This window comes from Protopterus annectens, chromosome 1.part0 (genome assembly GCF_019279795.1).
Source record: "Protopterus annectens isolate FY-2018-M chromosome 1.part0, PAN1.0, whole genome shotgun sequence".
NCBI lineage: Eukaryota > Metazoa > Chordata > Ceratodontiformes > Protopteridae > Protopterus > Protopterus annectens.
This window is the reverse complement of record NC_056725.1, coordinates 149237825-149261404: the sequence shown is the minus strand read 5'-3', so window position 1 is coordinate 149261404 and position 23580 is coordinate 149237825. Positions and strand designations below refer to the sequence as shown.

Sequence of the window (23580 nt, the reverse complement as noted above, 5' to 3'; positions counted from 1 at the left end):
TGTCCTTAATGTAGTTTTGCTGTTTTTACTGTCCAATTCACTCATGCTTGTTTTCTTATAAGGTTTCCATATTGTTGTTCCATACTCTAGTTTGGAGCTGATGTAACTTACAATGATTGCATTATTTTTGATCTCCTAAACTTTATACATTTTTTATACAACCAATTGGTTGATATGGTTAGAAAACCTCAGAACTGGATCTACCCATACACAGTTTCAGTCACTCTGTGCTGTATTAAATATTCACCCTAAAGTCTGTCTCCCATATCTCATAAGCTTGGTTTTCGAAGTATTTATTAACATGTTATTCTCCTATGCCCAAATGATCAATTTAGCTAAACTCTTTTGCGTCTGTTACAGATGGAATCAGTTTACCTATTTTCACGTCATCTGTATACAGACTGTAGAACACCTCGTATGAATAAAATTGATCTGAAAGATACAGCCTCAACAATTATGGGCCTGGGATAGAACCCACTAGAATTTCACCATGTTCACTTGCTGTATACTTGCCATGCAGCTATCAGTCTTCTCAAAATTACGTCAACATCTAGTCGTTTCTAATTTATCTGTGGTTTGTGTATGACCCAATCAAAGGCTGATGTTAAGTCTATGCAAATTATATCATGGCATAGTTTTTCAAGTATAACTTCATGATATGGTAGGTATAGATCTATTCTCAACATATGCATGCTGATATATGGTTCAAGTCTCAGTCCTTCCAATTTTGACAGTACTTTATCCGAAATAAACTTCTCCATTATTTTCCACAACAAGAAAGCAACTTATAGGTCTGACTCTAGCTTTGTCCTTTTTTCCTTTCTCTTAATGATGGGTTTAACAAGGGTATGTCTCCAATCTTGAGTAATTCCCTCATACTTAAATAATCTAGGAAATAACAGATATAATGGTACTATAATTTCATGCTGATGTGTTCTCTGATCATTATTTCTAATTCCATCTCCTCCTCTGTACGTTGCTTGGGCAATTCTTTTTCAGCATAATCAAATTTATTTTCAGTATCTGAAGTTACCTGGATGTTACTAGAACAATTTATCACCCCCTTTGTGCAGCCAAACTTATTTTGCAAATATATCTGTAGTCTATATTTTGAGAGCAGGTTTTAGAATCTACAGTCACTTGTTACCAAGGAATGATCTTCCTCATCATTAGTCTTATTAATCTCACTATTGAGATTTCTGCATGGAACACTCATGTCCAGGAACTCCGTATTTACTCCATAACCTTCTCATAATATTAACTGCGTTTTACATAACATGAAACAGAGGCCTGTCCTATTGGGTAGTCTTATGTGGTTTCTCTAAACACCCTGATCAAATCAGGTACCTTGCCTCTTTGTACTCCATACCATTGTATCCCACTTGCCTATCCTTAAATATAACATAATTTAATTGTCTAATGGGTGGAATGCTAAAGTTTTGCATGCCTTTTACCAGTGCAAGACCCCACCCTCTCACAATATCTGGTACCAGGGGGGTATTTCCCATCTCAGTCCTGCCCTAATGCCTTCTTCATTTCATCCTATATTGCTAGTCTGCCTAGCCGCTATGTTATACTTCCCCATTTTCTCATTAATCCATCTTTTCCATATTGCCTGGTAATTTCAGGACTGTTTAATAAAGTTAGCAAGGCAAACTACTTTCTAGTATCTAGCTACTTCCAGGGCACCCAAGGCCCCCCTGCTGCACAGGCAGCATTAACTTATACTGGGCCACACAAGATCTTGGTCCATCCCACACACAATTTCTCATACCGCTGTTGAACTTCTGAAGGTTCTCCTTTGTGAGTGACCTGCAAAAAGCTTGAACCAGATAAAGCCATTGTGCTAAAACAAAAAATGGCACTGTCTGAACATGCTAGCCCAGATCTTTCTCTGTTTATGAAAATATTTCTCTGCCCTTGCCAATACATCTAAACATGACATCATCAATAAGTCCATTGTTTGACAAGTCATATCCCTAGGTATTTTATTTTGTTCTAATCCCATAAATAGGAGAAAGTGACCTTAAGATGATATTCTGGATTAAAATTTGTGTTAAGTGCATTCATTTTGTTTGCTTAAATATGTATCCTGAGATCCTTCTAACATCATTCAGTAATGCAAATAACTTGTGTATCTTCTTGAGGGTGGCCTAAAGTTATCAACGTGTCATTAGCATATAGGCATAACTTAAGTCCCAGACTACCTTAATTATATCTTTGACTGTCCACGATCCTTATCACCCCAACCAGTGGTGCAATGCAAATTGCAAATATGGGGAAACATCATGTTCCTCTAAACAGTGCAACATGTTGAGAGAGTCTTGCTGAAACTTTGTGTAACATAAGCCTTCTTGTAGAGCTCATGCAAAAGGTTGTACCCATTTTTGAGGAAATCACGTTGCATTAAGTACTTCAAAAGGAAAATCCCAGTGTACTCTATCTGCATGTAGTATGTTTTACTATGTTAGTTGAAATCAGAGAGTCTATAAAAAGCCCACACAGACATGATGATAGTATGAGGTCAGGATTTAACCCTGAACCCTGCTTCTCAGAGGTAAAGGTCTTAATCATTTTCTTAATCGAACCACTCTAGTCAGTGGCTAATTTTAAAGATCGTGTGCAAAGGTGTTTTAACTGTTTCTTTTTGTGGTAATTATTATTTTGTCATATAAATTAGATTTCATGGTTCCAAGTTATATAGTTTTTATATTAATTTCTTCACCAGGGTTAAATTTATTAAGTTTAATAAACTTGTATTTGTATTTTATATGTGCTGAGTGTCTAGATAGGTACTTCCTGATTCAGAGTCATGGGCCCTTCATTTTGATGCAGATTTGGGGGAGTGATTAACAGCTTGTAGTGAACAGGTATGTTTTCTGTAGTCTGCATATTAAGTGATAGAGTCTGCTGAACAATCAATAAGTCACTCGGGCAGTCAGACAATTCGATAACTAATTAAATGTATATATATATATATATATATATATATATATAGAGAGAGAGAGAGAGAGAGAGAGATATTCATATAAAAAGTAACCAGATAAATAGAACAGGTTAATATTCCTAGTAAAGTGTGTAATACTTGGCATACAGTGTAATAACACAGATGTAGCACTGTAATAAATAGTTTTGTACCATTTTAATTTCTCCAAGTTGTTTAGGTGTCTAATACCATGATGAAAACAGACCCCATCTCTACGTCTAAGTATAATTAAATTAATGAAATGAGTATTGTTTCAATCTTTGATATTAGCCAAAAGTGCTCTTCGTAGCACCCACATTGTGCCCTGAAGTAACGACTCCTGCAATTCATATGGAGTTACGTGTATCTGTAGCATATCTAAATAAGACTGTAAATTCTTTTTTAGAGACCCATTGCTCCTACTACTATTAGAACTGTCTAATTTCTCCCTACAAATCGTGATATTTTATAATTTTCTGTTCTCTGTACTTCAGACACTAATTACTGGGTGTAGCAATTTCAATGAACAATGCTGCTTTTGTCTTCTTTTCATGGAGTAATGTATCTGGTTTTCTCGCATGTATTTTTTGAACTGTTAGTAATGGGTAATCTCATTGCATGTTAAAATTTGTCATTCTTTCTTATGCTTTGCAGCTCATGAATCCAATGCTTCTAAGCTACTTCAGTATTGTAAAGTTTGCACAATCTCCAGTGAAACTGCCTTGCCAGATTATTATGCCTTTAAGTATACAGGCCCTCTGCCATTAGTATATCCCACCCAGCAACAAGATTTGTAACTCTTTCCAGTTCTGTAGTCCACTGTCCTGGGCCACTAATATTAACCTTTCATCTTTTAATTTGAATTAACCCCTCCTTAACCATTCCTGGGTCAAATCCTGATTGACATGAGGTTGTATCAGGAGTTTTCTGTACTTGCAGCTTTCAGACATTTCTTGCTATCTCATCATCTCATTGATTATTTTAGATGGGAAATAGGAACTAATGTAAGTATGTTCAATAGCAGGGGCTACAATTATACCCTTCTTGAAAAGAGTTGGAGTAAATTATATAATGTTTTAACTACAGGGCATTATTGTAGTAATAGATATGTTGTAGCCCCTTCAACTATTGGGAGTAGAGACGGTAAAGAGATGATTTATTTTGTGACTACCTTAGGATGTTTTAGTGATGTAGTCATAGAACAGGTAAAATATCATTGGAAATATTTATGCTGGTTGAAAAACGGGGGAGAAATATTCATATTTTTTTAGTTAAAGGTAGATTTTGTTTGCCAACTAATAATATATTACGTAATTTTTATCTGGTAGGAACTACTTGTTGCAATAAGTGTAAAGCATGTAAATTTATAGTTAAAAGTTTTCCTACTATAAATAATATTCCATTCCAAACTTGGAATAATTTCTCTTGTGATACTGTGGGTGTAGTGTATGCTCTTAAATGCCCTTGTAACCTATTTTATATAGGAGAAACGAAGAGGGCCTTTAAAGTAAGGCTGTTGGAGCATGCAAGAGACATTTACAATCACAAATTAGAGAGTTCTTTTGCAACACATTTTTATGAATTTCATAATAGTAATAATGAAGAGCTACAGGGTACTATTTTAGAGAAAATAAATGTGTCAGTATATGACAACAATAATCTTAAAAAACTGCTTCAGTTTAAGGAAACAGCATATATTCTTAAGTTTAACACGCTTTCCCCATGTGAGTTAAATGAAGAGCTAAATTGGAGGTTGTTGATTTAATTGTTTAGTTACTTAAATGTATTATGTTTTATAGTATTTAAATAAGTTTTTTAGATGCTTTTTTTACTCCTTGAAGGCTTTTTAGCCGAGACGTCAGAGAGAAAAGTTTTTGTCTGTAATAATAAATTTATTGCGGTATTTGTGGCTGGTCGTATTTTATTTTCTTATTTCTGGTTTGTGGTTATACAATTTCTTGCTATCTCATCTGATCCTGCTCATATTTTTGCTTGTGTTTTTTGGCACATTCAGTTACTGTGTGATTTTTGTCTACTTCTGGTTTTGTTTCATTCCTCAATTGACACCGATATGCATCTGCTAAACTCAGCAGAGAAGTCATGTTAGATTTGTTCTCTGTAGGATCTGGACATTAGTAGATACGTATGTGGTCCTACAATTGCAGATCTGTACATGTAATCAATTTTGAGGAGGTCCATACCTTCTTCAGAATGAGGAATATATATAATCTTGGTTTAGACTTATTTTTATATATAGTTTCATTAGCGTGAAGCAGTTTTCTTGTTTTATGCCTGGGATAATAATTTGTCCTTATCATGGCTAAGCTGCAAAATGGTCTGCCATTGTTTCATGGTCACTGTAACATGTCGATCAGTGTAGAGTGCATCTTATCCATCTTTAAGCACTCTTTTATCCATGAATGTGAGATACTATCAAATGCTTTTTTGTAATCTATCCATGCCATACTTGGATTCTTCCCCTTTTTGCAATTCTCCATTTTGACTTTGCTCCATATGACATTATTTTGTTACCCTTTCATTGTATTGCCATGATTATATTTTCTTCTAAATTTTTTTTTTGCTTTTACATATTACCAATCCTTTATCCCCCTAACCCCAAGATTAACCACATTTTTTATTTGTGACACGTCTGATGTTTTGCTGCATTCAAGATAAAGCAACACTACTTTTTGTTTTGTTTGCACACTTACGTGCACACATGTTCCTCAACTCAGTCATGATCATTTATCTGTGATCGAATGAGAGGCAGAGGTTTAAGATGCTGTAATTTATTCATCTTGTTATACGTGCACAGATGCGCTCACACACACACACACACACACACACACACACACACACACACACACACACACACACACACACACACACACACACAGTCTCATCCCACTGCTATGATCAGCTGTGTTCAAGTGTCAGTAAGGTAGCTGTTTTCATGTACAGATAATTCTCCACATGCAGACTAATCACTTTCTGACTGGGTAAACTTGTTATGGTTGTCTGTGATCAAGTGAATGAAGTTCTGTCGTTGTAATTCATTCTTCTTGTTTAACATGCACGCGTGCACACACACACACATACACACACTACACTGCTTGATTGTCTAGTGATTACTCAACCTGCAGTTGCTGTATTTTGACTCTGTATTCCTTCATCTTTCACTGTGGTCAAGTAAAGTAAATGTCATTCATAATAATGTTTTAGTTCTCTTTGTGCATGCACCTGTCATCCACACCCACACACACCCCCTTCCAGTCATTGTTTTTCTGATCTCATCGGTGGTTGATTTTTGCACTGCCCAGACATCATTCCCAAATGATATGCCAGAAAGCCATACATTTTACAAGGGACTGACTAAAAGTAGGAGGCAAAAATATGAATTCAGCAAAAATCTGCACGGTTGAGAGATTTGTGTGTATGTGTGCTTGGGCACTTGTTTTTATTTACAAGGAAGTGTTTAGCTAATTCTGCTGAATATTCAAACCTATAAATATGGAACTTGTCTTTGTTTATTTCCTAAATTGCCACTGGGTTGACATGGGATTTAAAAAAAATCTTGGCACCAGATGTAACAGCACTGCATTTCAGTACTATAAAGGCTTAGCACTTAATGAAATCTTGTTTCATACTGACCCATCTACACAGCTATGCATACTGTCATTCAAAAAGAGCATTGCAGTGCAGTGCGTTTGAAACCTGCCTGCTGCATATTAAATCAGTTGTCTGTGCTTTTATTCTTTGAATTTGTCACATTTACATTTAGGAACCTTTCACTCAGAGACACTGTGTGGAAAAGGTCCTTGTATAGCATTGCCTTACCTCAGCCTATATTCCTCCATCTATGCACAAACTGGACTAACTTAAACATGTTTAAAATGTCACTTTTTAGAAGCAAAACTGTGCAGAACATTTAGATTGAATTGAGTTCATGATCATTGACTGTATTACTGCATCCTCCTTCCTTTTATTGCGTTGGGGATAGTGGCCCCACACCTTTATTTCTACAGTTGTGCAGTTTTATTTGTTTGTCTATACACTACCAATGTATTTCAAGATGATGTTGTGGATCCTGCAATGCAGACCATCAAAAACGTCAGTATTTGGACTTGTGAGGGTGGACTTCACACTTTTTATTCTGACAACTTCTGTGTGCGTGTGATGGTGGACTTGATAGATAAAGCTTTGGGTTTGCTGGTGTTCTGCTCCTAATGGATTAATCCTGAAAACTGATTCAAAAAATTTCTTCTCTTCTCCATGTAAATGTTCAGCATTGACGTGTTAACTATTTTTCGATGATGTTTTACTTATAATTAATTACTAACCATTTCACTTTCATGTCTGAGTCATCCTTGCCAACTCAGCTGTTGTGGTGCACTGTAGGTACTGTGGGCATCGGGAAGCGATTAAAATGCAGGTTTTAACATGTCATGTCTGGGTGTATGCTGTGGCTGGAAATGGCATACCTGTTAGCTTGCATCATGTGACTTACAGCATCTGCTGCTCTGAGGAGTGTCTCCTGCCTTAAGTAGAGTTGTGACAGAACCATCTCTTACTCAGAAGCAGATATTCTTCTTCATTCTTTACCTGCAGAAATGTAACCGTTGCTAGGAATCATTCTTCTCTACAGTACTTTTAAGCACCTAGTTCAACTGGACTGTAGTAAGTTGCCCTGGTGGAATGGGTACCAGAGAACTTTCCAAGTGCCCTCAGCACATTTCATGACTTGTCACCCATATCAGTAATTAATGTAAGTTGCTGTTTTTCTTGACTGTTTAAGGCTGACCAGTCATTACTTTTTTACAACTCATGTAAGGATGTACGTCATGCTTGTGTTTTCCTGGGATGAGTCTAAAATAGGTCAATTAGGAACAGTGCTCTACCAGAGTAAATATAAACTATACAAACAATTATATCAACCTTCATCTTCTGGCAGTGCCATAATGTAACTGGTACATTTTCAATTACGTGCTGAGAGTCGCAGTGAATGCAATTCTCCCCAGTCTCAGTTCACCAATATGAACATTTTTAAATTGGTTTAAATATTGTCTATTATATAGTGAGAACGCAGTACTTATTAGAACACAGTACTTATTAGAACACAGTACTTATTAGAACGCAGTACTTATTAGAACGCAGTACTTATTAGCTCTTCATCAGTCTTTTCTTTTTCTCTTTCTCTCATGGTTGTACATCTATGGAGTTTAGTATATTTAGGAACAGATTTGGGGAAGTGGGTTTAAAAAATCCTTTTTTTTTCAGACTTTCACTCAGAAGTTGAGTGTTTTTGTTTTTCAGATGGTTTAAATCAGCAGGTATGCTGTTCAATGGTTGTGTGTCTGTTTCTTATAGGCGACCTTACTGTACCATGCATACAACATACTTTTTAGCAGACATATTATCTCCTGAATAAATTTGTTTAGTGAAAACCCCTTTTACTGCAATAATTTTTTCTTAAGGACAGGCTTTCTTAATGTCTGCCTGCAAAGCATCATCCATCCCGTGACCCAATGGTTCCATTTATTCCCCTTTTGGAATAAGAGCTGGCAACGCTAAGTTTTCTGTTGAACAGTAATCCGTCAGTCCCCTACTACAGCTGATGGGTTCTATCCACAATACAGGAGTGTGCAAGCCCCGAACCATGACCTGATAGTTACTGGCTTTTTCATCATGTATTCAGTCTAAGCTATGTTTCAGTTCATTACAAAACCTAGATGTATGCCTCATTCCAGGATGTCAGGCCGGCATTGCTTATCCATTCCCATACCTGAATGGCCTGTCTAACAACTAAGCACCTGATCCACTAGTCAGCTTCTGGCCATGTGAGTCACAAGGCTTCATCCTGCTGCATCAGATAGTGGACAAAAGGCATGTTGTTTTTCTGCTCTGGTTGCATGTGACCAAGTAGGAACCTGACCCTTTATGCTGGTGGCACTATCCTTTATGTAAGGTGGACTGACTAGAGCCATCCATGCCCATCCTCCATCAGCAGTATATAAACATCAGCACATGTTGTGCTACAATACAGTGACACCCCCAGCTCTGTGGTTGTGCGTATTCTTGTTAATCTACCAACTGTCCTTCACCAAGTGGTTGTCACTGCACCAGAAAGGTGACATACCTGTAACTATGAAGGATCTTTAACTGTTGTCAGCACTTACTTCATTAACTCGGTACTTAGCCAGAATATTAACAGCCAGAATACTGTTGTGTGGTTCCCAACTGGTGTTTCAGACATTAGTGGTAAAGAAAGCTGTAGGTGCTCATTTACTGGATAAGTAGTAGTTATGTTCTCAGGTTCAACCAGTTAACTACGATATGAGTGAGTGATAATGCTAAATACTGTCGTTAATAAGTATAATAGCAACAGAAGTTTTTTAGTTTCAGCCAGGAATACCAGGGAGAGTCCAGCAGAGGATCCTGTTTTTGTAGTCTCATCTGTAAGAGGAGACAGCTGCACAAAGGGAGGAGACAACTGTCTTAACAGTAATTTTAGTTTGTATTAGTCAAAGGATCAAAAAGATCATTAGGAGTCTAGCTACTTACTACCCCTCTCCACAAGGATTTCAGTGGCTTGATCTGTGGCGAGTTTATGTTCACCTGTCCAATTGTCTATGTTAGGCTTAGAGTGCAATAGATTTACTTTGCCTGAAGTGGTGTATAAGTTTACCGTAAAGACAGGTGATCCTTTGGATCTAGCTTGCTTACAGGTCCTATTTATATTACAGTGTAGATTTAGTTCTCAAGAGCAGGTATTTGTGGTGTTTGCAGTTCTACATACAAGCAGATCATTTACCTCCTTGTAGGCCAGGCAGAGGTTACCAGAGGGAAGCCAGTAAGAAAAAAATACTGGTAAGAGAGCATTTGGATAGATGCCATATCATAGGGAGCTCACACTTGAAAAGTTTTTGTGAGGAAAAGTGTAATTTTCCTTATTGAGCCATATGGTTGGATAAATATATGCCAAAAGGAGTAGAGGGGTACTATAACTTACTTGGATTGTGGGGATATTTCTGTTGTAATTAGCTGGGCAAATTAAAAGGATGGTTTTTCGTCAAAGTAGATTTCATTGTTCTCAAATGTGCCTACGTCTCTAGTCATGGTATCAGTTTTGAGAAGGATGTCATTTGTGTTGCAGTTGCAGGGGTGTTCCTATTTCCCGATGAGTACAGTGGTACATTTTTTAGTTCTGAGTTTTAATACATGATCCAATGAATTTGTATAGGTAAGCCCATTTTAGAGGATTTGGATGTCTTCTGGGGTATTTACGTCAGCTCCAAATTTGTAGTCATTGACATAATTGGTCAGCCAGAGGCTCTTGATGTGTGCCTTAATGTCTGTGAAGTATAAGTCAAAAATTAACAGTCCCAGAATCCCCCTGGGGGATCCCACTGATGACAAGACCATCTGGGGAAAGTGTGCCTTCTACCATAATGGATTGGGTTCTCTCTTTTGACAGTATTACTAACTGCTATCCATCAAGGTACATAGGGGTTAGTATTTTGTTGGGTCAGTTTATCAATGATTCCAGAATATGGGATAGCATTAAAATCTTTGGCTAAGTACAGATAGGTGAATTTTGGTGCCTTTGTGACTCTTTCAAAGAAGTTCACTGGATTAAGTATACAGGATCTGCTGTTTGCAAACCACCTTAGTTTTGGTTTAAGGATTGTAACCCAACAATATCCTTGTTTATGTATGCCACAATGATAAATCTGATTGCCTTACATATGAGACTGTTGAGGATAATTGGTCTGTAGTTCCCCAGCTCAGTGGCTGGTCGACCCTTGTGGAAAGGGACCATCACAGCTATCCCCCAGGCTTCAGGAGTAAGTGGGATAGCGTTTCATAACAAGAGAAAGCCTGGTATGTTCATAGAATCCATAGAGCTGATGTTCTTTGTTTTGAAAGGAGAATCCCATACTTGTTCTGTGATTGTCATGAAGGATGGATGCTGGTTGGATGTTGTAGGATGGAAAGCACGGAGGGAATAGAGAGGAGAGGTTTAAGATAAAATTATCGGGTCTGTATTACAACGTCAAACTCACAGGAGTTTGAATGTTGTAATATCGAACCCAAAGGTCCGAAATACGAAAATAGCGAAGGCACGGCACACATATTTTTTTTTCCCAGGAAAAAAAAAATCGGTGGGCTGTTTTTGGGGCTTTGCTGTTTCCTCCACTGTGGTGCTATCTTGGAGTTGGTATGTTTAAGTAGGGGGTGTAGGGGGGCACAGCCCCTAACTTTAGTTTAAGTTTAAAGTGTAAGTGTTTTTTTTTTTTTTTTCGTTTTTTTGTTTTTTTGTAACGGAACAGTGATTTTTTTTTCCTGGTAAAAAAAACGCTGTTTGTGTTTTCGTAATTATTGAGTTTCGAACTTCACAGTGAACATCTCCTGTGAGTTCAACGTTGTAATATAGACCCAGAATTATCCATAGATATATTCACATTAACCTCTGGATCTAATTCAGTAGTGCCATCTGATATCAAGTCAGTACAGTGCTGAGTATTGCTCCTGAGATTCCTGACAAAAAAGAATATGGCTCTGTGGTTATCTTTGGAGGCAGTAACAATATTCAGTTCATATTTGGCCCTTTTGGTACTATACTTTTTCCTTTATTCCATATTTACTCTTGTAATTCTGAGCTTATTTTTGTGTCCTGAAGTTTTTACTGCTATTGAAGAATTTGGTAATGGTGAGGTTCCATCAGATGTGTTTACTTCTGAACCTGGCATCACATCTGAGACAACTGAAGACAGATATCCCTTGTAAACATGATTATTTTAGTTATGGGGTCCTCGTATGCTAAGAGATTTTTAAATTTCACAAAGCTGGCAAATAGCACTAGGAAGTTGTACCTTGCATAAGTCTCTGAAGACAGTAGAATTTGAGTGAAACAATCTCTGGGCTGTAATGGAAAATAGTATGGCATGGTGGGGGTAACTACAGTTGCAGGGTGTAATTATGCCAAGTTTCTGAGAGCCTCATCTAGAAGGGTTGAGTCCCTAATAGGGGATAGGGAGAAAATGGTATTGATATCTGTTGTGCATATTTGCTGTTTGTGTTGTATGTTTGCCAGGTTGAAGTTCCCTAGACTGATTGTGCTAGGTTCAATGGTTAGGGGATTCTACTTTATGGTAGCTTTCATGGATGTGGGCATTGTGGTAGTGTTCTGTAGTTGGCCATGGTCTGAAAGGTGGATGTACCTGTAGATACCAAGGTATGTACATGTTCTAGGTCTTCATCATGCTGGTGTAGATTTGAGGTGGTGGAATTATGTCTAAAAACTGAAGCACTCCCACCAGTGACAAGAGGCTGTAAAGGAGAAGTAGGCATTAAAACTGGGTACAGAAAGAGAGTTTTCTCTACATTAGGATCATGTTTTGTGACTAAGCAGATATTTGCTTTCGAGGATGAGGAAGGTCTGTAATGTAGGTAATTTGCTTAGGCTTTAAGTGTAGGTGTTAGGTTGGCAGAAGTAGGAGACTGACTCTGTCTAACAGCAGCAGTTTGGGGCAGAGAACATCAAGCCAATATGTGGAAGCCCTTTGGGGAGAGATGCAGACCAACCCTGATGAAACTGCTAGGTCTGCGCGCTGTCTCCTTCCAAGCTGTAACACACACTGGATTGCCCTGGAATACTAATTGATGAAATTAATTATCTTCTGTTTGTATTGTGGTATCTTTAGCAGTAATGGCAGTGTACAGCTAAAGACTGGTTGCATGCCAGGTTCAGAAACGTGCTCACAGAGCTCAACAATGTCCCTCTTCATATGTTCCAAGGAAGTGCAATATAAGCCATTCATACCCATATGATCAATGACCATATTCTATTCATACTTGGGCTGAAGAGACTTGAGTGCCCTATTGACATCATGAATTGTGGCACCCGTGATGCACCTAGCCTTCACTCTGTCTTTGCTTATTCTTGTGAGTGAAGCATCAGTGTTCCTCACTGTGAGGTCAACTAAAATATTGGTATTTGGTGTAGCACTGCCTGGTAGCCGTAAGGGCTCGGACATGCAATTTAGGTGACCCATGTTGATTTTATTAGTAGGACTGCTGACATTTGAGTAGCAGGTAAGTGTTTGTATGCTACTAAACTTTGAATGTTTACAGTGTAAGAGATTTATTTGTCCTTTTTAGAAGAAGGAAAATATAATTTATAACCATAGACAATCTGCACAGGACATTGATGAATAGTGCAATTTAAAGCACGATAGTGGGAAATGAAAACGACTCCTTTTTGGAATAGTTCTATGGTAATATATTATCCAGGAGCCCACTGGTGGTGGTGGTTTAGTGTGTGTTACTATGGTGTTGCTTGTACTGCACCACTCAAATAAGTGCACATCACACAATGCTGCGGAAATAAAGCATACCACTCAAATAAGTGCATACCGCAGAATGTCGCACAAATGAAATGCACCACTCAAATAAGTGCATATCGCACAATGCCGCAGAAATAAAGCACACCACTCAAGTAAGTGCATACCGCACAATGTCGCAGAAATAAAACACACCACTCAAATAAGTGCATACCACACAATGCTGCAGAAATAAAACACACCACTCAAATAAGTGCATACCACACAATGCTGCAGAACTAAGAGTGCTAACAAACTATCAGCAAATGCACTTTTATAACACTGGAGTGTTCCCTTTTCTCACGATACCCAAGTCCAGAAAATGATTGTGAGCAGCATTAGTGACTTTATTAGCTTTAAATATAGTAAACATGGTTTGAACAGTCACTTCTCAGGTGGTACAGGAATCAAAGTAGTCCAGTCCAGCAATGTTTTTTCAGTTCAGATATGGAGTGTGGTGCAGCTCCACTCATGTAAGTACAAAGCCTCACAGTGCAGCAGAAAATAAAACACACAGTAGGGTGCACATCCAACCATAACTTTAGCAAGCTACAAGCAAATACACTATCAGAACATTAGATTTCCTTTCTCTCACAAAGTAAAAGTTCAGGAACTGTTCTTAAACATTGGAAATACCTCAGCAAACAACACTAGTCACTCAATCAGATTAAAATGCTGTAATATAATTTAAAGATCACTTCTGCAGTAATAGAGTGATCACAAGTAATCCAAGCCAGCAAATGTTTTTAAGTTCAAATATGCAGGAGAGTGCAGCATGACACAGATGTGCTCAGGTAAGTGTGTGTGATGCAGCTGGCATGTGGTAAGTAATGGTGCACTGCGTGTGGTGGATGGGGCTGAGTGAGCTTTGTAGGGTTACCACCTTGTAACACTGCCAAGTGCCAAAGCTGGGATATGCTTTTGTTAGTAATGGTATAGGTTCAAATCAAGTGTCACTAGCAGATGAGTGTATATATGTACCTGTTTGGTGCTGTTATGTATTGTAATCCTTAGAGGGCAAAGGGAGTCGGACAGGATGTTGTAATATTTGTTCACTTCTGTATGTCTGTAATGTGAATTCAGTCCAAGTAATGACAGTACCTGATTATGAGATAGTGGTTTTGGTAACCATTTGAAATATCAGGACATGCTATAGCATGTCCTAAAACACAGACACTGTCTGAAAATAGGATTTGCATATACCAAGTCTGAGATGGACATAGGTTCATAGGTAAGTACTAGGCTATCTGCCCAAGGGCATCTATAAGCCTAGCCAGAATGTGTTGCCTTTCAACGCCCCCTTAGATTAGTTCCCTGTGCCTCTGTCCAGCAGAGCTATTAGTTCCCTGTGTCTCTGTCCAGCAGAGCCACTGCAGTGATCCCTGGGGTAAATTTTCTGTTTCCCATCCACTCGTCAAGGTTTCTCTTGAAGAGTGTTAGCTGGGACAGGAATCTATCCCTCCAGCATGTCATATTTATCGTTTTGGTGAGGTTTAGATCCCTAGAGGGTGTGGCTCTCGGGGATTTGGTTTCATTATCACATAATTACATTACATTATTCAAAATATTTCCTTTTTCTGAGGTATGGCAGTTTCTGAGTTAGTATATATAAATTTGGGGGTGGGGGGCTTGTACCACACATTGGAGAGTGCAGGGGGCTTCTCCCCCTCTAAAAAAGAAGTTTAAAGGAGAAGAGTGATGTTTTGTATTCAGTGTTCTCCAGAATTTTCAACCCCCCCTACGTGTCAGCACCTGACATTTCGAGTGCCTACATTTCAATAGGGAGCCAATGGATTTATTGTGCCACTATGTTGCTGCTAAAGAGTCATAACATGTTATGGAAAATGCCATGGCCAGAGTGAGAATAGTGATTCAGTGGACTAAATATCATAGGACTGATTCAGTTTATTTCATTGGTTGTGGCTGACCTGCAGTGCTGACAAATCCTTGAATGGAATGACATGGATGCTATTGTGTAATATACTAGGAAGCTCCATTTTACAGATTTTACATGAAATTGTATTTTGCAGATGATTATTTTAACTAGAAAAGTGATTTGTCATATTGCCTCTGTTACTTTACATGAAGTTAAGATTACTTAATAAAAGTTTTGAAGCGTCTGGGTTGTCGAACTTTTCATCCAAGATGTAATACCCGTTATTGACTGACTGCTGCAGTCATGTAGCAGAATTCGGTGCATGAGGTGCATTTGGAATTTATTAGGGCTTTAGATTATGTACTTCATAGGAGTCTAATGGACAGCATTAGGTTTGTGAAATGTGGAGTGTTTGGTGGATAAGACACCGAAAATAACTGTGACAGAAGCAATTGCAATCCAAGAAGAAGGGGTGATAAGTGGGGCTCTACAGGATTCATATTGAGACCAGTTTTGCTTAATGTTTATGTGCTGGATATTACTGTGTCTATAAAGGAGCACAAAGGGATGTCTGAAGATAATATTGAGGTGGGGCTTCTGTGCATGAAGATGTACGTTCTGAAAAGGGAAGGCAGGGGATTTGTATTGTTTGGTGGATTGAGCTGATAAATGGCAGCTGGGTTTTAATGAAGGACAATGCGGGATGGTCTCCTAAGTTTTTGGTAGTCCATATGTGGAAATAGAGCTAAGGAGGGTGAAGATTATTGTCAGAGATGCTAATGGATTTGAATGTTTAGTGTTATACAACACAAAGTCAACAGGAACAGCATGAGAATATCGGTGACTAAGGCTAACAGAATCCAAGGCCGTATTATTGGGGGTGGTGAGTCTAGGGATTCAGTGGTAATTTCCATAGATGGAGATGAGTGTGCATTTGCGGAGGCCATTGGAAGAATAGGAGTGTAAAGTTAGTATTAGAATGTAAAAAGCACAAACAGAGGGAAAATGAGATGGCTGAAGTTATTTTCACTTTAACTTCTTATTTAAACTGAAAAGGGTTGGGTGAACTTAATTTGGGCAAAAAATATCAATAAGTCAGAAGTGTGAAGGCATGTAGCTGGGATGGAAAGACAGAGGCTGGGAGAATGGGGTATAACCTGCAGAATGAAGGAACCATTTCCACACTAGGCATGTTTTTTTTTCTGTGGCATGGGTTCTGTGAGTGGCTAGTCAGATGGGAAAAAAAGAGCTTATTAATAGTGCTTGAAATGAGAATGATAAGGTGAAAAAAAAAGTGTGTATGGTGATGGGAAAACAGATATCTCTTGACAGCCTATTGAGTTATGATGTTGTCGTTTGCTAGTAGTACTTATGCTTATATGTATGTGACTGTAAAACACTTAACATTTGTTGAAGAGCAGATGGGAATCAGTCCCTAATCCACCCCAACTCTCAACTGGCCCTGATTTCACCCTATATTTCTGCCTTGGCCTATGTAAAAAATTGGTTTTCTGGTAGATCACCAATGATTACAGTCTATTAATAATGTCAGACATCAGCATTTCATATTCTTCAGAAAATGCATGTCAAAGCATAACCTTTTGTTCTGTTAATTTTGTAAGTGAAGGGAGAGTAATCTTTAAAAATTCCCAGACATTAGGGTTCTGATTCATTTATTTTTGTTCTTGCCTCTGATTCTTTAGCAAAGCTGTTGAGTTCTGTTCTGATAGTTTGACTTGCATTTAAGTTGATTCTTCAAGGCAGATACTGAAAACTGGAATTCTGCTCTTGCTATCCTGGTTAGCTGTTTTATGAGACTGTGAATAGTGAGGTACAGCTCTGTCAGCAGGCCATATGGCAGTTGTGTTTATTTGGGATAAAACGTTTTAAAACTTAAGAGCAGCTGTCTCCCGAAGTGTGCCCCATTCCCCAGTCTAGAATTCAATCAATGTTGTATATTTAGGGTAATCTGTGACAGTGATTTGTGATTGCTCTGTTTCCTCAGCTTGAAGCAGTTGGGTACAGTCTGGTTATGAATGCCTGTGACCTTCTATTTTGGCATGTGGCCATGACTGAGGGGCTACAGCAATAGCAGCAGTGTTATACTGACTACAGAATTCTAGTTGCCACAGTAACAGTAACACGGCATCCTCAGGCTTTTTCACTCATTAATGGCTAGTTGTACAAGTTCCAAGTTCCAGCACTTAGAATTGATTGGTCACAAGAAGGATTGGTCTCTCTAGACCCACATGGAGCTCAAGAGAACAAAATCCTGAGCAGAATATAAATTGTAACCAAATACACATTATTTTTTCTTAAGGTTTAAAGCTGCATGCAAGACACATCCAATTCTGTTTTCTTATGGCCCCAGTTGTACTTTCTTCTGTGACTGTTTTAAAGAGGAAACTTGTTTTTTGTTTTGTTTGTTTGTTTTAATGGATATAACATACGCAAAGAAGCACTACTGAACACTCACAGAAAATGAATGATAAAATTTAAGTGTTATTGGAATGCTGTAGACAATATGTAACAAACAAACACACGCACACACAGATTATTTATGTACATTTATGTATCCCTGTATATAGGATTTTTAAGTCCATACCATGCCTCACAATAAGACGTTGTCCTGTTCGAATCTCAGCTAAAGCGTCTTCTGTGTGGAGACATGCGTGAATGGGTGTACCTTCGTTGAAGGTTGTGGGTCAGAACTGGCAACTCGGCATGTAAAAATCTACTGCCAATCATTAGCGGGCCGGAGTTCCACTGTGGCAACCCCTAACCGGGAAAAGCTGAAAGACACAACAACAACAACCATGCCTCTCAACTGTCCAAATTTTCACCAAATGTTTAGATTTTTCCCTCATATTTTTGGTCTGTTCCTCATAAAAGTTGGGTTTTTCTGGCAAATTATTGGCAAATCATTGAAGACTGAAGCCAGAAAACAATGACAGACATTTAAATGTCAGACTTCATACCCATTTGAAAATTCACATAATACAAATCTTGTTATTCACTCAGCTTTCTAAGTTTGTAAGAGCAATATTTAAACATAATCCCTGTTTTTCTGCAATTGTCCCCACCCACCCCTCCATTGTTTATGGCTTTGTCCAGATTTCTTGCTCTAAGAGGTTGAGAGGTATGGTCCACATGCAATTTTAATATCTAGTTTGAATAAGAGACAAAATGAAGAAGGAAGTTAGTTGAAATCAATGTTTATTTTCTGTATTAGCAATCTGGGATGTGTGTATTTATTGCAAAATGATCAGCATTGGAAAAATGAGCTGCATCTTGGACAAGCTTTCTGACCCGGAAGACAACCAGAAGTCAGAGACAGCAAACTCAGGGGGTGTCAGATGTCAGAATCAGAGTAAAATCCAGATGGAGATGTGTGAAAGATATGATATGTCTCTTTAAATAACAGATGTGCTTATGTTAATCTCTCATTACTTACACATTACAGTGTTTGTGATGAACACAATGGCACTGAAGAACAGCCAGTCACCTGAAGCTGTTTGTAAACAATCATATCACTTCCCAGGCAAATGCATGCCTGAATACAAGTACTACAGCAGTTTCTGGACAAAAAAAAAATTCAAGTAAATCAGTGAATCACAAAGACTTGTTTTACTGAACATGCCTTTTCTATGAAGGATTTTAACTGGAACTCAAACACATGTTCAAAAAACTAAAGGCAGTAGCCCTTTAATGTATGACTTTTGTAAAATAAATAATGGTAAACGGTGTTTCCTGAGTGATTCTGATTTGAAAAGTGAGCATGCCAGCTAATGGCTCTGGTAACAGGCTGCATTCTGTGACATAATCCAAGCAGAGTGGCCTCTCAGAGCTACGCTGGACATAGGAACTTAGCTGTGAATGTGCAACATTGTTTGACAATGAAAAGTGTTTGCTAGCTGAAAGTATGCTAGCACATAATGACTGAAACTGCATTTAAACTTCTATCTTCCTTATAATTTGGTTGTTAAGGGGGGAGGGGTTGAATTTGGTGGAGGGGGTGCAGAAGTCAGGGGAGGGTACATAACTTGAATATGTCATTCAGCTTCTGTGCCTGGAATGGACTGGAGGTGAGCTAAAAGTGCTATAGATGTGTTCCTCTAGGGACATTTTGCAGCTGCTTTGTAGAACAGGAAAGGCGCTGTACAGTAGATAGTTTTGTTTGACTTCGTCACCAGTGCTGTTGTTTCAGAGTAGGATGATAGAGGACGAGAGGAGAGGAAATCTGCTGTTATACAGTACATGCCTGAAACATATCACATGCAGCAGGAGTCCGTGTGGATTTATTTGTCAGACCTTGCCTTTTGTTGGGTCACTATGTTATCTTTGATTCTGGTGTACAGGACGAAGAATAATGCCCACTGGTAAGTGAAGAATGGATTTCCTGAACTCTTTATACTTTGTGTTTAAGATTTAATTACAAAAGTAAGCTTTGTCCTACACGGCAGGCAGCTGGCAGTCTGTTCTTTAGCTGTTCCACACCCACTCCCTCCTTTCAGTTTGTCAGACTATATTTTTGTGTATATTATGAACAGTTTAAAGAAATGAACTGCAGTCATTTAAGGAACATTATTTGGGGTGAGGGGTGGAGGCTGAACTTTAATTTCTCAGCCTTGAATGTAAAATTAATTCTCAGTTGAATTTCTGCCTTTATTGTGTGGCTTTAATTTTAAACTAATATGCATTGTACAGATTGTTTTCTTTATGATGCACTTCCTATGCATTATTGGGTCAGCTAGAGAAAAGCCTCTGATCTGTGGATCATATTTTATTCTCTCTTAACTTTAAATGAGTTTGTAAAGCCATTTTAGAAGTAATGTTAGACTATCATTTAGGCAGGTAATCTCTCAAACTTTAACATGACACCATGGCCCATCCCACTTCTTACCCTCCAGCAAAATATATGGGATGCAGTTGCTATTGTCCCTTATATTCCCCTCCCCCACTAGTAGACAATAGCAAAGATAAAAAAGTGGTACTCTTCCTGGTGACATTTGTGATAACATGAGCATTTAATGCAAAATAAAACTAAATATTTTCTCTGTGCCATTACAGCAGTGTCCTTACACCCATTTATGTTTTACTTCCAAGCAACAATTAAGTCTGAACGTAATCCACACACAGGAAAGGCTGTAGGTAGCAGAGGCATTGCTTTTAATAAACGAGTAATGTCTTCCTTTTATGTAATTGCAAGTTCTTAACCAAATGTATGATGAAAACATCAGCAGGATATTGGAGGTGTATTTTCAGTTAAACTCCAAAATATGCTGCAAGTAGACAGAGATTTTAAATAGCTACTGCAGTCATTTGTTCATATAGTACATCCCCAACAAAGCTTTCTGTGCCTAAACAAGAGAAGCACCGACTTGTCGCCAGCTATCCCCAAAAAGTTGGTGTCAATTTTTCAATCCAGAAGTAATTTTTGAGAAACAAAACTTTGTTGTAAAATCAGACTTTGGCATTTAGTAGCTCATACAGAATTAAGCGAGCCTCCTTTTAAAGTGAAGAATGAAACTTTAACAACTTTGTAAGATAGGCAGGACATAAAAACGTTATTAATGCAATGCGTACACACAACAGAAGGGAAAGGAAAGAAGAATAATTGTAATCTCTTTTTCCTTTTTTTCTTGTTTCTGGTGTGATCAACTTGATCTTTACCTATTTTTACATAAAAGTATAAAATAGTGCACTGGTTTTGACAGGGAATTAACAAAAAGAGTATGGAACATAAATGAATTAGGGGGTAGGACCACAGATGGCCCCAGAAGTGCCATTCAGCTTTGCTGCTGTAGTCTGTGTTTGTTTACAGGATATGTTATAACACAAGTATTTAAATATACAGAAATATGCAGCATTTCTTTATACATTGACTTCAGTCTGAGTGATGCTGATACTTTATTCCTCATAAAACATAGATGACAACCTTGCAGCTTGTACAATGCTGACCTTTTGCTGTATTTGGCTGTTTTTAATTATCTATTTAATCTTTTTTATTTGATAAATCCATCTGGACACTAGATACCATTTAAGTCATTACATCATCCTTGAGCTTTGCTGTGATTAAGTGGTCTCATCTTCACAGATTGGAGTTTATTAAAATCAGACTTTGATGTACAGTCTTTAAAGCCACACTTAGAGACATACTCTGCAGTGGATAGGGCCACTGAGCAGTGAAAAGCAAGCATTACAACCCTTCAGGTATTAATTTATACATGCACCAAATATGCAAATAAAACTGTACTGCATGCAGCAGTATTTTTAAAGGAAGGTACTGAAAAACTGTAGTCAGATTAAACTGTTCCAGACACCAAGCCAAAGGTACATAACACAGTGTAATATCCTTTGTTTTAGACTATAAAACTTAGTGCAACCACAAATAAATTTTGTAGCTCATTTAAAATAAAGGATATTAAACTGTGTTATCTTCGGCTTTGTGTCTGGAGCAGTTTTATGGGACTTGATTAAATGTTTACTGGGAATGCACTTTATCCAGGGATAACTCTTTGTAACTGAAAGCATGTGTCCCCTCGTGTATAATAAGCAATGCACGTGGGGAGACACAAGCATGGATAATGGGTATTGTATCAGTTCAGTGTACCTACTGCCACTTGTTTGTAGCCAGTAAAAGAAACAAAAACTTCCAAGCACACTACAGTGTCCATATAGCAGACTTCAATGATGTCAGCTAGGCTCATTGGGTCCCAACATGGTAATTTCTCAATATTTTGTTTTTTAGTGCATTGCTGTGGATGGTGTAGTAAGCCCTCTATTAACTAAATACAAAATTATGAAGTAATGCATATGAATGGTTTGTGAACATGTTACTGAATTCTAGTGGATCTTTCTTATACTTAACCCACAGTTTCATATAAATTCTGTAGTCGTCTTTTTGTGCGTATGATATGCTGTGACTGGAAGCATCCTGCACTGTCCTAAGGTGTACAATGATGCCATTCTCTCAGCCTTAAATTAGGTAGACTTCCTCCTGTTTTACTTCCTTGTTTTTCTAGTATGATATCCAATGGTAAGAAGCTCAGGATTGCTGTGCTACCATTTTACATGACTTGTGACTGGATCCTTCCTGCACATGGCACATTACCCATTTTTAAGGTTCACGGTGCTGTCATGCTGTGTGTGTGTTCTGTGCAGTTTACATGACCTGTAACTGGATCCCTTATGCTCTTGGCACATTACCAGTTTATAAGACGCACAGTGCTGCCATGTTGTGTACTCCTTATGTTTTGTCACTGGTTCAGTACTTACTGCAAGGAACTGTATGCAGTGCAGTGTTCACAGCATTATCTGTAATATTGTATGCAAGTTTCACTCTCTAAAGGCAATGCACGGCAATCGTGGCACTCAGTGCCACCACTACTATTTTGTGCTGTTCCACCATTTTCCTTTTCTTTTTACGACCACGGTTTCCTTTTATTCCATTCTTATCCCTTCTGTTACTAAACATAAACATAAACGTTAAGTCAGTGTTTCCTGCTCTTGCTGTTTACTTTAGCTTGCATTATTCTAGTATTTTTAATTTATTTGTAACAAGCCAACAATTTTATTTAGTAACATCTGTGGATGACATATCTTTGCAATAGGTCATCTCGCTCAGGTCTAACTGTGTAGCAAGAAAATAGCCTCACTGGCATTCATGGAAGTCATAATTGAATTTTGTTCGGATAAAGAGTCAGGAAGAAGCATTTATGTAACATTTAAATGACCTAAGGAGCAAGGTCTTAGGAAGACTGCAACAATGAGTAAAAGGCCAGATGTAGCAAATATATGTTGCTTGTCCAGTCAATGTTTTTGTGCACTTTGCAAATCAGATGAGCACAGGACACTGTGAGTGTGTCAGGAAACTGAGACCTTACAGTGCATGGCCCACTGATGAGTTTTTTTGCTGAAGTTAGAAGGAGAGCAGAGGTGCTTCCTTTTGAGAAATGGACAGATCAGAGTGTTGAGTAGGAGCATCTGATGAATATAATAAAGTGCACATTGGCATGATATGGCAGCTGTTTCCTAGATGCAGCCTAATTTAAGTATTCCAGGACAGGGGCATCCTTTGTATGTTAAGTAAGTAAAAGCATATTGGATAATTCAGTAGTAAGGTATCTAGCTACCATGAAGATAATTATGTTTAACTCATAAGGATGTACAGGAAAACAGCAAAGAACATTATAACAAGTTAGATAGGCCTAGATATTCTCAGAGGAAGATGTAAGCTGGAAGTGTAGATAAAAGCTATGAGCTGCTAATAGTCTGAATCCTGTAGTCCCGAGTTTGGTTCCCATAGTCCTTACAGGTGTAATGTGTGACTATACAAGTCACTTCACCAGGCAGTA

The 23580-nt window shown here is 38.1% G+C and overlaps 1 protein-coding gene across 3 annotated transcripts in view; it reads left to right on the top strand.

The window, feature by feature from the left end:
* PLEKHG1 (pleckstrin homology and RhoGEF domain containing G1) overlaps positions 1-23580 on the top strand; it is a 2146741-nt gene that overhangs the window by 1473067 nt on the left and 650094 nt on the right. The window contains exon 1 of one of the 3 annotated variants that reach the window (XM_044090674.1): positions 19351-19602. The exons of the other annotated variants lie outside the window; for them this stretch is intronic. Coding sequence (XP_043946609.1) covers positions 19593-19602 — 10 coding nt within the window. The 5' untranslated portion in view covers positions 19351-19592. Of the gene's footprint in view, positions 1-19350; positions 19603-23580 lie in introns of those variants that run through there. 3 annotated transcript variants of the gene reach the window in all.